Genomic DNA, 17,405 nt, shown 5'->3' on the forward strand with positions numbered 1-17,405 from the left:
TGATTTAAGGACAAGGATTACTACAACCTGACACTCTTTAATACCACTGATGGTTCAAACAGAAGGTGCTGACAAGCGACAATCAAGGGCATATACAGAGAGCAATTCAAACAGTTACGAGTGACTGATTAGTCTGTGAACTTCCTGCAATAAAAGCGTTCTGCCTACCAACAGTTGAGAGACTCAAGATTTGAGAGATTGATTCTCAACTAGCTGAACATCTCAGGGCTGCAAAAATAGGGAAAAGCCTTCAGATTTTCAATAGCTCAGGATATACATCTCCAGCAAAACCCAATTTAAGTGTTAAAGATAACCAGTTTATCTTTCCTTCAGCTACTGCGCTATGACTTTCAAATAATAAGTCAGATGTTTTGAGAGTGTGAGCCAGCCACGCTATGCCTCCTACAAACCACTGAAGCATCCAGAGAAGCAGCATTCTGATCAGTGTAAAAATCATCTCAGGATATTCAATGCACTATGACCACTGGACTGCTGTGTTCCCAGTTTTCCCTCTGCCCATGACACCCTTTTTTGTACATGGCTGTGCACACATACATGCACACACATTTGGGTGGGATGGGGTTAGTTTTTCGAGGGATTAGTGTTTTAACTGGTAGAATTCTATGCCAACAGTTCATTGTTGTTTCCTTGCAGCTAGAATCTATTCACATCTAATAAAAAGCAACTCTTGTTAAGTACCGAAACCCAGTCCATGCTTTGTCAACCTGGGTATAAATGACAGGTAAATTCAGAAGTCACATGACGCCAGGTTATAGTCCAACAGGTTCATTTGAAATCCCTAGCTTTCGGAGCACTGCCCCTTCATCAGGTGAAGCCATAAACAACTGGTAAATCTGGGAATTGCAATACTTTAAATTTTACAAATTGTGTGTCAACTCTAGGGGCATAAATCTTTGAAGGTAACTCCATTGAGGTGTCACAATACTCAAACTCAAAACTCCAAGACTGATGATTCAAGATAAAAAAAATGCTGAGTTTCAAGCAAAAAGTCATGATGGTGCTGTCCTCTCAATTCCCAGTGGGATTGCAGGAAATGTTTTTGGGGTGAAGCTGAAGAGGGAAGATAAAAGCTACAGTAAGATTCAACATGCTTACTTATAAAATGTCTTGACACACTCTGCATAGCTGCACTTTGGGAGGAACAAACTGGTTATAATAGAAAAATATGAGACTGTGTATGTCATAGTAGAACTCTTCATACGACCTTCTACTAACACCCCTCCGGTCACTCCAAGAATCAAGGGCGATGTTGGAATGTGAAGCTGGATAGTATAAGTGAACAAATTTAAAAGGCTATGACTGAACCTGCTATGTGGCTGCAAAGTTGACAATGAATCCTAAGGCAGCTACGCTTCTGCCTTTCAAGGCTACTCAATTTACATGGATACTTACTATGTGATGATAGAAAAACGTTTCTTGGTGTGTCATTCTAATCCTGGTTTTGGAACTTCTAATTTAAAAGAGATTTCCAGTAAATAAATTTGTAAACCTTTCTGATGGGATTTAAGTACAATAATACACTTGAACAAACTTGCCATTCTGGCAAAGATAGAACAGCTTTCTTGATATACAGTTGAACTGTCAACATAGGCAAACAGTACTGACATATATAGTTTTAAGATGTATGAATGAAGCTGTGCACCTCAACAGCTGTGTCTGCCACTAACGATGCTACTGGAAATATCTCAAATGAACGTCCTGCCACCAATTTGTGGCAAAGGCCCAGATTTGACTTGAATCCTTGAAGTTTATCTTTGATGGCCAAGATTGGTTCTTTCTTCCCCTGCACTTTAGATATAGTTCATTCACATGACTGAAAATGTCTGGCAAGATATGCCAGCTAACCAGCAAATGGTTAGACTATAAAAGGAAGTCCATGCATTGTTGAAAACCATGTCAGTTCTCACAGACCACATGAACTTAGGAGATTACCTCATCCTGCATAACTAATCGCGCCTCGGTGTGCAACAGTAAACTTTGATGCATGGCCCCCTTCTCCACACACAAAATTAGTCAACAAATGGGATTTCAATGGCTGAGAGTTCATGTAATTCATGACTTTTGGGGCTTGCTCCAACATTGCAGCTATCTGTAGTGGCATTTCTTTGGCAACAAGGAGGTTCACAGTGGAAGATGCAATGGTTGATGTAAATGTCAGGATTTTGCTCTTTTGCCTTACTGAGAAATTCTTTGAATTTCCCACATTATGGAGGCAGTGCAAATGATTCAACACATAATCCAGGTAGGGTTTTTTCCCTCAAGTAGGTATCAGTAACCCAAAACATGACTCAGTACTACTTACAAAAACAAATTCCCCTGTATGGAGTTCTCAGCAACATATTTAACGCAAGCCAGAAACTAAGTGTTCACTTAAATCAGTGGATTCAATCTGCAAAGCAAACTTCCCACTAGTAGCTAACTTATCTTGCAGCATCTCCTTGATATCAGCGGACATATCTTCCATTCGTTAGTCAACTGTATTATTGAAGAGTGAGATTTTATCTTTTTTGCACCATCAGCTTCTAACAGCACAACTACAACTTCTTTCACATGTTGGTATGATTAAAGTTTACCAATAGATGAGATTTTTGGTTTTGTTACATGCTCAGCCACCAGGTAACTGGCGTCTTGATCTTTATCTGACACCCTGGCTCATGCCGTTAAACTTTAGATCTGCCTCATGTTTTGTTGTCGCTTCATGTATTTGGCTATTTTTGACGGCAAATGACCTTTTAACTTACTTGATACCATCAGTGTTTGCCAACTTCTGTGGATGACATTTAGTAAACAGGCAAATGGCATCTCTAATAAATCCAAAGACCACACAGTCCTTAGCATACTGTCCTTGAACAGTTTGTTCTTTCTTTTCTTTGGGTACAGATGCTTCACTGAATGGAGAAATCATCTTTTTGACAACAAACTTATCAGAACAGATTTCGCAGAGAAATGTGGACACAAACAATTTTGCTACATATGCTAATGTCACTGTGACAAGAAATCATGTAAATGCTGTTGCTTGGTCACTAGTTTAAACCATCACAAGTTTCCATTTTTTTGCCCTTTGGCACTCAGCAGTTTAAAAGTTTGCTCATTTTAGAATCAAAAGACTGACACCTTGTGTTTTATTTGAAAATTAATTTTCACGTTTTAGTTTAATTTTGATTCATGTTGGTTAAGAGGAAACAATGATTTTTCTTACCTTTGTACAACATTTTACAGCACACTCACAGTATGCCAGCAAGTTGCAACACCCCATTTGAAAACCACTACTTTAGCATTTCCAGTTGTCTGAGCCCATGGCATCTACCATGTGTATCTTTTATGCAATCCCATGCATATCTCAACATTAAGGTTTGTTTGGAACTTTTGGTCTCACTGTTCATCTTTAAACGAACATATTAGCTCTACATTTTCACCAATTCCTTTTGAATGGCTCCCAGTAGTCTAACCATAGATTTTTCTACAAGTTGCTGATCCCAGTGCACCTTGGACAGATCTTGTCTTATATAATAACCAGCTTCACTCCAATTTGAACACCTATCAAAGGCTGAATGAGAATTTTGGGACAGCCATCTGCCTCCTATTCTCTAAGTTTATGAATAATAGAGTATTACAAACTGAGCCACAGATTCCATATTTGCTGTGACATAACAAAAGCAAAAATAACAAGTTAATTCTACAGGGTATGGTAACATCAGTCAAGATCATCAGCAATTGCTTGGAATAATGTTCTGGCCACTTTGACTGTTCTGTCTTCAAAAAACAAAAAAAAGAGTAGCAACTTTGCAATGCGCTGTATTCACAACTACAAATTTTTTACACATCCATAACGTAACCCAACAAGCTTCTTGTCCTCCTTTTAAAAATCAACTACAGGTGAATCTTTCTTTATAAAATAAATATATTTTTGATTTGGCAGATGAACAGAAAATGCATAGATTCAGTCATCATTATTAACACTACTTGGTGTTGTATTTATGATTTCAACTTCATCTGAAAAGAAAAATCAACCCTACCTGACATGACTTCTCGTCAGAATTGTTCGTTCCTTCTGATGAATCCTTCACAAAGTAGTTATCGACCAAGTCTATCTGTCTGCATTCCTGGCGACACACCGGGCACCGAATCACACCAACTGGGGCAGAGGCAAAATAAAAAGAAAGTTTAATTTCAAGAAACATCATTCTTCACAGATGTATTAAATTATAAACAAAGACAATAGATTTCACTGGAGCAAAAATGGCAGCCTTAAAACAGTTTGATACATTGGTTTTCCATTTGCAATATTGGTGTTTTTAATTAAACTTTTCAAAGCTGAAGTATTTATGAAGGTGAATAAAGTCAACAGAACATTTTTAAAAAACTCGCAAGAACTGCCCTGTCAGATCATCACAATGCTCCAATAAGCCACAATTCCTCCCCAACCCTTAGATCTCAGCAGTTGACATGAGGTGATTCAAGAACATTAAAGTCAGCACTGGTCAAACTTTGATGGTGAAACATCTTAAATGACTAACAAAGTACTGATTAACTTCCCCACATTAACAATGGATCCAGTCCAGCAAGATATACAATTAGGCAAAAGTCTGCGCAGCCATGGTCTTTAATCTTGCAAACAAGTGGTACCCAAACACACAACTCAGTAGATTTCCACATGATTTCAATCTTTCAAAAAAATACATTTGCAAGTATAGCTGAGTGCAAGGAGTCCTTTGAGGATATCTTCTGCAGATCATGAATCAATGGCAGAAAAAAGTCTGTTTCAGCAGTGACAGCTGTTTCAGGCTACTACTTGGGCTTACTAATGCGGGAGGATGATTTGAAGGTATCTCAACTTCTAATTGCATTCAGCATATCAGACTTTATAAATTTGTCCTCTTTAAATGCACACTCTTACTTTGACATTTAATTCAAGGGCTGGGAAGAAAACATCAAACACATCCTTGTTACTACATAGCAACTTGCTTCTTGAAATTTCCCTGACACTAAATACTGCAGCTAAGACTAGTAGAACCAAGCTCTGACTGGAAACAAAAAGCACGTGCAAAATATACAGAAAGCTAGTTTAGCTTCTTTGAAAGGATCTTTAATGCTATCACTGCATGATTAATTGTAAATGCATGTATTATTTTGTATGCCTGTATTAACTATATTCTTGAAAAGGTTTATTTAAAACAATGTTAAAATTCAACTTCTTCATACAGCATGTTCCACTCATTAGTCAAAGTATTTCAAAATTGAAAATTAGCAACTGCATTAGAAATATCGTTTTTCTATATTGTTCCACTCTGAGCTACCTCAATACAAATTTAATATTCTTGATCTTAATAATGTAAGTTCTACCCAAGACACAACCCAAGCAATCTAATGCCTTTGAAGATTACCTTTCCCAATTCCACTTCAACACCCGGACTTTGGAATGAGCCAACATGCAACACTTGGTCTAGGTTAATTGTTTGCAGTGAAATAACAGCAAGTTTTGGGCAGACCAAAAGCATCTTTCACCAAAATAACGGTCCCCTAGGTACAGTTAATGTTTGTAGGGTTCTGTCAATTTGGGAACAGCCAGGAGAGCAGAGCGCTGCTTGGGATAAAATACAAAACAGAATCACTACATCTCTCTTCAACCCCCTTTGCAAAGGTAGTGGTGAATAGTGGGAAATGTGCAGAGTAAGACATTGTGTGTAGGAAGGATTTGATTGAAACTACTTATCGCAATCAAGTTATGTCTTGGTGTTCATTTGCAAATTCTGGTAATGAAGCATTCTGCCAAACGTCTGAAATAGCCTGATCAAGGAACCACCCGACAGGATCTACCATCACCTTTGTCTGCAAGGTCTCAAATATATGTGCGACTACTTGCTAACTGACAAGTAGAAGGTCTCTTTTCTGCATAAAGCTCTTCATGAGGGACAGGAGGTATTTTGTGGTCCAATCTTTGGAATGCTCCATGTCAATGTAGTTAGACCATCTTTCACAACACTGGGGGACAGGTAGAACTGCAGCATGTAATGACAGCCGAGTTCTAATTCTCCAACAAATGAAAAGACGAGAAATGATGAGTTCTGGCACAAAAATAACCAGCCAATCTATTGTATAGAAGAACTGGCCAAGTTCATTTGATTATTAGATCTTCACTTTATGCCTGAAAAGCTTAAAATTTCTTCATTACATATCTTATGCTGCCATACTCATGTACAGCCCCATTCAGAACCAATTTAGATAACGGCTTCATGGGTATTTTTTTTTGCTCCAATTTTCCATCTTTTATTAAACTCATTCCTAAACTCAACAGTATTTTGCAGAGTTTTGAATGGGCACAGAATAGAAAGTTTCTATAAGGACTTAAAGTATACTCCATTCCTTGACCATAATTGCAATAATGCTTCTTCAAAACCTTTGCAAGATACCAGCATAAGTTTTTTTTAAGGAGAATCATTCCAACTACTTCATAATCAACTGAATTGGCATCCATGCACCATACTCCCAGATTATCCAATTATGTCAAATGCAAAACTACATGAAGAAACAATAACTGAATTTTTCAAGTGCAGACAAACAGAGCAAACGCCTCACATGACAGAAGTTGAGTTTTTTTTTGTGAATGTGTCAATAACAAAATCACAGTTACCCCCAACAAGAAAAAACAGGAAGTGACACAGGAAGAGTGAAGTTATATGACAGAATACTGCAAGACAGTTATCACCAGCTTATTTAGCATATTAGCACCATTGTGTTGCAAGTAAAAAATGTCACATCCAATACTGTTATCAATAAGCTTTTTGGTTAGTCATACTTCCTCACCTCAAATTGCTCTCACCGCAATTACAAGCAGTACTACATCATGGCATTACACAGCACAAATAAGATTAGAAGGACAAAATTGCAAATGCAGTGCTTAGCATTGTCTTATCTCAATTTGTTAAAGTGCCACACACAAAAAGTTCTTGTGATTCAAGATGAAGCGGGAGCTCAGAAACAAGTGCTCTTGGGTAGTCAAGAAATGTTGAATGGCTTTTTTTAAACTTAGTATATATAGCAGTATTGCTTAGCAGCAGCACAAAGATCTTACATATAACCTAAACTTGGATAACAGGATGCAAATTTTTAAAGTATACAAATGACAAAAGATGGAAACAAATACGAAGTTGAGACTACTTAAGGAGGTCGAATGTGCAAAGAGAAATGATTGATGAAATTTAGCAGAGGCAAGCATGCAGTACTGTTACGACACAGGTAAACCCCCTGCTTAAACTAAACCAGCAACACAAGATTTATCCTACGCAGTAATCTGTGAAAATTCGAGGGGCTAAGAACTATTTCAAGTAAAAATTAACAACTTTATTTCTTAAAGTCAGAGAACAATTAACAACTGTTTATAACTCCTTACTCTAACCGATCTTTTTCTTTCCCTTCTATAATTCTAGTAAGATTTACCAAAAATTCAAATTTCAAAACCAGGCAGCTGTCGAATCTTCTTGGTATCTTCCTCCATAGATTTTTTTCTTCAGGATTTCTATTTCACAGGGCATTGACAGATAAGGCCCCTTTAAGACAGCTGTGTTTCAGGCAGTCTGTACATGCCGGTGGCTTGGTAGTTCTCCCCCAACTGTTCAGTCTTATATCCCCAAAGCATCGGATTGTGTTACTAGCTTTTAATATTGTCAATATACTAAATTCAAACTTGATTGGAGCTTGCTATTTTTCGGGTATAATTTAAACTGATTGGCCAAATTCGAATTTTAAAAAAACTATGTCTCCAGGCAACCAGCTACACTAGCTGCTGGACCAAGAGATTACATTGTATCTTGTTCAGAACAATTGGTGCTGTAAGGTAGTTCTACTAGCTTTTAATTTTCTTAAAGGTACAGTACACCCACATTTTCATAATACATTTTGGGAGAACAACCAGGAAAGCAACATTTAAAATACATGGAGACAACAGACAAATCAAACCCCGAAAGTCTCCAAATTGCCTTAGACAATTGAATGGAGGGAAAAACGGGAACGAAGTCAACTCTTTAAACAGAATGGAAAGAAAGTTGGAAGATCTGCTCCCCTTGGCACCGACTACTCATAGGTATAACAGTGTGCCCACCAGCAACAAACACTGGAGAGAAACCATCTGTGATTGCAAGAACAGTAAGCAGCTAGTTAAGTCAGTGTCAGCAGTGGAAGTGTCACTAGGGCAAGGGGGAGCAGGGAAAGCCAAGAGTCCAGGGTGAGATCCAGGAGCGCAAGGGACAATTTAGAGGGGAAGCAAAGGGACAACAAGCTGGGTAGCAGAGGGAACTGATAAGAACACAGGGGGACTATAATTGTACTAGGAGATGGGCCAGGAGTCAGGAAGGTAACAAGGGGGTGCGGAGGACAGAATGGAGGTTGCAAGGTAGGAGGAAATGGGACGATATCAGGGAGAGAGGCAGGTTGCAAGTACAAAAGAAGCTGCTACGGTAGACAACGGTTTCAAACCAGTCAAAAGGAGCTCTCAGTTAATGTAGAGTTAGGTAAACTTTAAATCACTGATGTAATGGAGGATGTGCAAATTATGTGATATTTCTCACTACAGGCTGCAGATACAGGAGGACCAAATATATGGGGAAAAACATGGTAGTTAGTGGGTTTTATAACAAACATTATGTCAACAATTAATTTTAAATTCAGATGGAGATATTAAATACAGTAAGAAGGGATTGCAACAGCTTGTTTCTAATATTCCAGCTTTGTGAACACGAGTTGTGTCCTCACTAGTCTTCATAAGGTACATTTAATGCTATTGCTTTTTGTTTACAGCTGGGAAATTAATGATTTCCTTGTTGGGTTAAATTGAATGCTGCTGAGATTTAGAGGATATTGACGAACTCTAATTCTACTCTGGCACAAATTCAAACTTTTACTGATGTTTAGGATCTATTACTTAGCAGATGGAATATAATGTGGGGAAATGACAGGTTATGCACTTTGGCAAGTATTGAGGAGCTGAATATATTAGAATGGAGAAAAACAGTAGGAAGCTACAGAACAGAAGGACCTAGGAGTACACGTCCATGAATCATAAAAATCTAGCAGCCAAATTGTGTGTAATAAGTAAGGCAAATGGGATGTTGATCTTTATTTCAAAGGAAGTATTAAAGGAGGTGGTTTTTCGAAAACATCACAAGAAACTAATGAAACCACAGTTGGAATAAGGTGAACAGGTTATGGGCCCCTTATCTTGGGAAAGATAAAGTGGCATTGGCAGCAGTTCAGAGAAGGTTTGCTTTGCTAATATCAGGTCTGGAAGGACTGGCTTGAGAGATAGAGTCTGAATTTATCAAAATATAGAAGAAATTACAAGATTCTTCGGGGGACTTGACAGGGTCGATGTAGAAAGGTTGTTCCCCCTTATGGAGGAGACTGGGATCAGTGGGCATAATCTCAGAATAAGGGATCATACATTTAAGGCAGATGAAGAGGAATTTCTCGGAGGGCTGTGACGCTTAACTAATTTACTGGAATTCTTTGAAGACATTATGAGCATGGTGGACAACAGACAACCAATGGATGTGACTTATCTGGATTTACAGAAAGTGTTCAACAAAGTACCGCACAAAAGGCTACTGCATAAGATTACTCATAATGCAATGCACTAGATTGGACAGAATATTAGTTAACTAACAGAAATCAAAGAGTGGAGATAAATGGGTATTTTTCTGGTTGGGGTTCAGGGGCTACTGGTTTCCCTCTGGACCGCAACTGTTTACAATTTACAAAGATAATTTAGAGTTAGGGACCAAGTGTAGGGTGTCAAAGTTCGCAGTTGACACCAAGATCAGTGGTAGAGCAAAGTGCGCAGAGGACAGAGTCTGCAGAGGGACAGCGACAGGTTGAGTGAGCGAGCAAGGGTCTGGCACATCAAGTACAGGTGCACAATCCTTTATCAGAAATGCTCGGGGCCAGCTGGTTTTCGGAATTCAGAATGTTTCTAATTTCAGAATAGGTGACAGTTTGATGGTGAAATTCTTTTAAAATCTTCCCTAACAACAGACTCACTGAGTAAAATGGGTCCTGAGACAGAATTGAGACCAGCCAGAGCTGGGCCACGCACCCCGCGCAAGTTGCATCTGAGTGACATGCATCGAGTGGGTGGGGAGTTAGGTTAACTGTTTGCATGCCAAACAACCTTGTTAATGAGAAAAAAACTTTCACAAAGAAACCTTGAGATTTCAGAGCTTTTCGGATTTCAGATAAAGGGCTGATACCTGTACAGTGTTGGTAAACATGAGGTCATCCATCTTGGAAGAAATAACAGCAAAGTGGGCTATTATTTAAATTGTGAAAAATTACAGCATGCTTCAGTGCAGCGGGACCTGGATATCCTTGTGCATGAATCACAAAACTTTTGTTTGTGGGTGCAGCAGACAAATAAGTGCTGTCCTTTGTTGCTACAGATGAAGTTTAAAAATAGGGAGGTTGTGCTACAGCAGTATATTGGGTGCTGGTGAGGCCACACTTGGAATACTGTGTACAATTTTGGTTTCCCTACTTGAGAAAGGATGCATTGGCACTGGATGGGGTGCAGAAGAGGTTGACTAGGAAGAACCAAGATATTTGCCAGAAGTGTTTTGTTCCGCTCAAAGTGAATCTCTGGAGATTTTTTTTTCTCCTCCCTTTGCTTGATGCATGCAGATGTTTATATTTTAGAATCATCTGGTGAGGTGTTTATACTTTTGTATTTAAAACTACAACAACCAGTTCTGCATCATTATTAAATGCTTTGTTTTATAATAAAGCAAACTAATATCACTTTGCTTATTAAAGATGTGTGCCCTTTCCTTTGTAGTCCTATTATAAAGAATGCATACAATTGGACATATTGGGTACCAAATAAAACAATTAATATTGTCACCTGTGCAGTAATCAGTCTAAAGACAGACAATACACTCCTCCAGTCTTAGTCATAGAACAAAACTAGGAGCTGAATGGATATTGACAATGAAAACATTTAAGTGGGAGAGAGATATCATCAACTGGGGAAGGTCAAAAGACATCAGACAGAATCAGATGTATAACATGTAAACAGACCCTTCGGTCCAACTCGTCCAGGCTGACCAGATATCCCAACCCAATCTAGTCCCATTTGCCAGCACTTGACCCATATCCTTCCAAACCCTTCCTATTCATATACACATCCAGATGCCTTTTAAATGCTGCAATTGTATCAGCCTCCACCAATTCCTCCAGCAGCTCATTCCATACATAGACCACCCTCTGTGTAGAAAAGGTTGCCCCTTCGATCCTTTTTTTTAATCTTTCCCCTCTCACCCGAAACCGTTGGCCTCAAGTTCTGGACACTCCCCACCTCAGGGAAATGACTTTGTCTATTTATCCTATCCATGCCCCTTATGATTTTATAAACCTCTATGAGGTAACCCCTCAGCCCAAATGCTCCAGGGAAAACAGCCACAGCCTACTCAGCCTCTCCTGATAGCTCAAATCCTCCAACCCTGGCAACATCCTTGCAAATCTGTAAACTAAGGGAATACTTCACCAAGCATGTCAGCCGGGCCTGCAGGGGCTGACCTGACCTCCCAGTTACTAGGCAAAAAAGTGAAGACTATAGATGCTCGAAATCAGAGTCTAGATGAGAGTGGTGCTGGAAAAGCACAGCAGGTCAGGCAGCATCCAAGGAGCAAGAAAATTGATGTTTCGGGCAAGAGCCCTTCATCAGGAATGAAGGCAGGGAGCATCCGGGATGGAGTGTTAAATGGGAGGGGGGTGGGGCTGTGGAGAAGGTAGCCAAGAGTACAATAGGTGGATGGAGGTGGGGATGAAAGTGATAGGTTGCCTACTTTAATCCCCCTTCCCACTTGCTTTCTGACATAACCTCCTTGGCCTCCTCCATTACCACAACAAATCAGACCACAACTTGGAGGAACATCTCATCCTCCACCTGGGCAACCTACAGTCCAGAAGACTCAACATTGAGTTCTCCAATTTTAAATTGCTTTTTAAACAAAAGGAAAGGGAAAAGAAAAAAGACATTCAGGACAGAGGTGCAAGGAAAGAAGGCAGAATACCATTGCAACTGTTTACTAGAACGCAAATGAGATCTCAGACTCAGGAACATTCTAACGAGGAAGGATCAGAGTCCAATCCAAGGATAAATGGGGTAATATTTAAATTTATACATGCCCTCCTGAAGTTTGAAAGGAACATAGAAGAGTTTGATTTCTTTTGAAAAAATATACAAACAGATGAGGTTTACCAAAAGACAACTGGATTTTGTTCTTGCAAAACAGGTCAACAGGTCACGCTCATTCGGCTTACTATTGGAATTATAGAATTTTACAAAGAGCCATTCAACCTATCTGGACCAGCTCCTGAAAGAGCAATCCAACTAGACTTGCTCGCCCGCCCTATCTCCGTAGTCCTCCAAATCCATCATTTTCAAATATATATCCAACTCTCTTGAAAGAGTTTGAAATATACATCAAACTCTCTTGGAATCCACCTCTATCACTCACCTAGACAATGCATTCCAAATCCTGACAACTGAGTAAAGTAGTTTCTCATCTCACACCTACCTCTTTTGTAGATAGTCTGGAAATCATGACCTCTACTTACTGACATACCAACTCGTGATTTTCTACACTTGGCCTGCCTCATGACCTCGGACCAGATCCAGCATCCTTTCTGATAGCACTGGAAACGTACTGTTCCAGAAAGTTTTCTTGTAAACACTGCAGAAAGTTATCCCCTGCCTTGTCCCACACTCTTGGCTATCTTAGCAGATTTGAAGTCAACCCAACTTGCCCTGCAGATTGCCATAATTTGCCTACACATACTCTCTTCTACGTCATCTGTTATTTGCAGGCATATAATAAATAGCCAACAAGGTCACTGCTTCTTTCCTGTTTCTCACATTGAGCCATACAGATTCTAATTCAGGAATTGCATCTTTTTCAAGGGCAATGGTACTACCTTTCTTTTTTAATCCACTCTTTCTACTAAAAGCCATATAAAAACCTGGATGTTAAGCATCCAGTCTTGCTCTAGCTTTCTAATAAGGCTTCTACAGATTATGAGGTACCAAAAATGTTACCCTTGTTAAGATAACCAAAAGAACTGCAGAGGCTTGAAATCAGAAACAAAAACAAAAATTGTTGAAGCAGCTCAACAGATCTGGCAGCATCTGTGCAGAGAAATCACAGTTAACATTTCAGGTCGAGTGCCCATTCCTCAGATCTGATTTCCCTGCACAGAATGCTGCCAGACCTGCTGAGCTTTTCCAGCAATTTCTGTTTTTGGACCCTTGATAAGAGTTGGCCCCAAGACTCATAGGCATACATTTCAGCATTTTCCGAAGCAGCCTGGAAAGACCTGTATGGAATTTGAGATCGTAAAGAAAAATAATTTAAGACAACTGAATGCAGATAAAAGGTGAAGACGCTCTGAATTAACTATCAAAGTTTAAAATTCCACTGCCTCTATTAGTAAGAACTCAAGAGAACCAGATGATTGCACACCATCAGATAAGCATTGACATGGTTGACAAATTACATGCTGATCCACAAATTCAGATGCTTTTTCTGTCACCCCCACAAACATAAGATAGATAGAAGGGGCAAAGTAAAAGACAGGCAGCTAACCAGAGATGGGAAAAGGCTGCTGACAGTGCCCAGGTCCTCAGGCCAGAAAGGGGAGGCTGAATGCAATTGATGGCAAAATACCATCATTATGTTCCCATTACTACAAGGTGGGATACCGTTGTGCAGTTTGCTTGAAGTTGCAAGAGAACCCATTGGGACCTATTGGGATTTACAAGGACACTGCTGAGAAAGGAGAGCTGACAAAGTACAACAGATCAAATAGAAGCTTTGGCTGAAGCGGTGAGCTTAAGTATAAACACTACCGGGAGTGCAGGGGGGTGATACCTGAATGTTACATGAAATTCTTGTCAAAATCAAAAATAACTCCACATACTACCCTCTGAGCGAAAAAGTAGCCCCTTAGGTCTCTTTCATATTTTTTCCCATCTCACCCGAAACCTATTCCCTCTAGTTCTAGACTCCATCACCCCAGGGAAAAGGCTTTGTCTATTTATCTTAGCAATGTCCCTCATGATTTTATAAACCTCTATAAGATCACCCCTCAGCCTTCAACGCTCCAGGGAAAACAGCCCCAGCCTGTTGAGCCTCTCCCTGTAGCTCAAATCCTCCAACTCTGGCAATATCCTTGTAAATCTTTTCTGAACCCTTTCAAGTTTCAAAACATCTTTCCGATAGGAAGGAGACCAGAACTGCACACAATATTCCAACAGTGGTCTAACCAACATCCTGTACAGCCACAACATGTCCTCCCAATTCCTGTACTCAATACTCTGACCATTATAGGAAAGCATACCAAACACTTTCACTATCCTATCTGAAACTTTCCTTGGGGATTTAGGTAGTCCATTCGAAATGTTCAATAAGCCATCTATGATCAATGTTCAGTAAGTCAACTCAGTTAAGTGTAACAGGGCTTGTGTTCCTCAAGTTAGAGAAAAACAGAGGCCGGAGGGAGACGATACTCTGATCAAAGAACTGTTTTTATCAAACCAAGTTTTCAATATCTAATTGGGAGCTACACTACTCATAACCTTAAAAAGTCATCAACACATTCAAGTGAAGGGTTGATTTCCATGCCCATACATGAACAGAATTGCTTTAAGTAAAAACCTTAATCAAGCAAATTAAGGCTGAATGCTTGAAGACAATGGTACTTGACAGGATACAGTATAAAACAGCTTGCACCCTTTAAAGAAAGCAAGACTGTAGAAAAGTAGCCATTTACCACACTTATTCATTCAAGTCGGACAAAAGGGGCAAGGCATCCTATAATACACACAGTATTTAACTTCTTTAAAAAAATTGATTAGCGAACTGTGAATGAAATATTGTCCAGAGCTAGCCAAGGACTTTCAATTGCCCAACATCAGCAAGCAGACTTTTTAAATCAGGTAATTGGCAGAACTACTGGATTTCTGCATGGCCCCCCTCCACTTTAGCATTTCAATTGCCAAACCCAGGGGGTCAGTTAAATCACACTAGAAGCGGTCAACCTTTAACCTGAAACACAAGGAGCACTAAGGTAGGGATATGCAGTTGGAAATAATTTAAAATAATAGTGCAATCGACTGAACTAAGCTTTGAACTCTATTACATAAATATCCCCATGTTTGGATAATCAATAGCATTCTTAAGTCTTCCGGCATTTTGGCTTACAAAAGTCACGATGGATACATGGTCTCAAGTCACCAAGACGATCAATACAACATTTATGACTTCACGTGTCAGTGACAATGATGCAAACATAAAAGCAAAAATAAATACTGTTCTCTTTGGACTACAAACAACAAACCATGTGAAAGCACCTGAAGAAATTTCCTGCCACGAACTTTACATCACCCCTGTGCAAAGTGCATAAGTTGAACTTGACTTGAAGGAAAGCAGTGGATCTGATAAAGTCACACCCCATTCCTAGTAAATGATGTTAAATCAGAATAGGAGCTGTATAAAATTTAAATCAACAAATCCAACATTAAACCCAGCAGAGTGCAAAATTTCAACAGAAAGATAAGTCTGTTCTTTTGACTTTGTACTGAGTTTCACTGGAACTAGGACTCCTCAACATACAAATCAAGTGTAGTGGTAAAATTAGAAAAGTAATAACTGGAAGATCAGGGCAATATTTACAGACAACGGAGATGTTCAAATTCATCACTAACTCTTCATCATCTATTTGATATGGACTAAAACAAAATTTTAAGTTAATTTCTCATTCAAAAACTAATTTCCAATTTGTTGTTATTTCAGACTTGCAGCCTCTTTAGTATTTTTCCCCCAACTATGTAGCCTGATGGGGACAGAGATGGAACAAAAAGATTACCCAAAATACTTGCCATTTAATTCAATACTGTTTTCATCCTGATGCAAAAAAAAATCTATTAGTGGATTACTTTGAAAGTACTTGGTTAAGTTCGAATAAATTTAAAATACTGGACTAAAATTGAATTTTGGCCAAATTTTGGAAAGAAGGCAAGTATGACAGCAAGCAAAAATATCCAATGATACAAACTTGACTAAGCAGGTGGAGATAGTCAAACAGGCTGGAAAACATTTTCTTGCATATTCATAGTTCAATCTTACATAGTTTGCTTCAAGCAACTTGACTTCATACAAGAACTTATCGGAAGCCTTTTGCCAAGGCAGATTAATGAAACAGCACATCAAAAAGCAACAACAGTACAAAACAGTCCAGCTAAATCTGCCACATATTGCAATAAAACATGCCACAATAGATCATTAACAACTGCATAAAAATATTAAACCATTTTATGTTTTGCAGAACAAACAGTAAAATCATACCAACAAAAGAATATATTAAGTTAAAAGTTTTAGATATAAAAGATTAGTGGGATGGCACCTATAAAATGGACAGCACCACTGAAAATAAGCAAATTTTGCTTGGAGTAACGATAAATCAATAGTAAAGACCAACTTGTTCACAAAAACAAACTTACTGGCATTTGTTGCTCACTTTACAAACAAGGGAGAAGTTATTATGGCTTTGAGTTCTAAAATTTCTAGGTAGTCCATCCTCATCCAAATTTACCATTTCTAATTCATAATTCAAAGAGTAGACAAGATTGTAATGTTAAAGGATTAAAATGGATTATATTCCTGACTATATCACATTAACTTTACATCATCAACCCATTGAATATTACTTTCTATGTCATTACCCAAATCTTTAATGTGAGTAATCGAGGCATTAACAGATCCTTGAGACACACCACTGGTCACTTGTTGCCAATTTGAGTACCTACCATCATTAGTTTCTCCTGCCTACTACTCAACCAATTTCTTGGCCATGTCAGTAATTCGCCCTCAACTCCACAATCTTCTACCTGAGATAAGTCTCTTCTATGGAACTTGCTCAAATGCCTTGCCCCTCTGCTTATCTTTCTAGTCGTGATCAGGCACTTTAATGCTTCTGCATGAATCCAACATATTCAAAAAAACTCAATTTGTCATTTTTTGATATTATTCAGAAGTACTCTTGTCCTCCCAGCCTCCTTTAGTACACTTAGCAAGTTATTTTCTCAGAGGCCACACAATCCTTCTTAAGCACCTCATTTTGATACAGATTTTCTCTTCTTCCTGTTTCCCAATGCTGCAAACTTTCCTCTAATTCTTCGATGAACCAGATAACATGTTAACAGAGATCATCTCAAGACCTGCAAGCAGTTTGCAGCAAATGCCCGTAATTTTTTTTCCAAGTCTTATCTAGACTCAAGGTGCAGAGATTTTAGCAAAAGGGACTCAGTCTGTCTGGACCCAAGCCACCTCATGGAAGTT

General features: G+C 38.9%; 1 protein-coding gene across 2 annotated transcripts in view; it reads right to left on the minus strand.

Annotated features, from left to right (window-relative positions):
* trim33 (tripartite motif containing 33) overlaps positions 1-17,405 on the minus strand; it is a 144,120-nt gene that overhangs the window by 95,319 nt on the left and 31,396 nt on the right. For both annotated transcript variants that reach the window (XM_072563377.1, XM_072563376.1), the window contains exon 2: positions 4,038-4,156. In XM_072563377.1, coding sequence (XP_072419478.1) covers positions 4,038-4,156 — 119 coding nt within the window. The remainder of the gene's footprint in view (positions 1-4,037; positions 4,157-17,405) is intronic.

Source organism: Chiloscyllium punctatum, chromosome 45 (assembly GCF_047496795.1).
Source record: "Chiloscyllium punctatum isolate Juve2018m chromosome 45, sChiPun1.3, whole genome shotgun sequence".
NCBI classification, from domain to species: domain Eukaryota; kingdom Metazoa; phylum Chordata; class Chondrichthyes; order Orectolobiformes; family Hemiscylliidae; genus Chiloscyllium; species Chiloscyllium punctatum.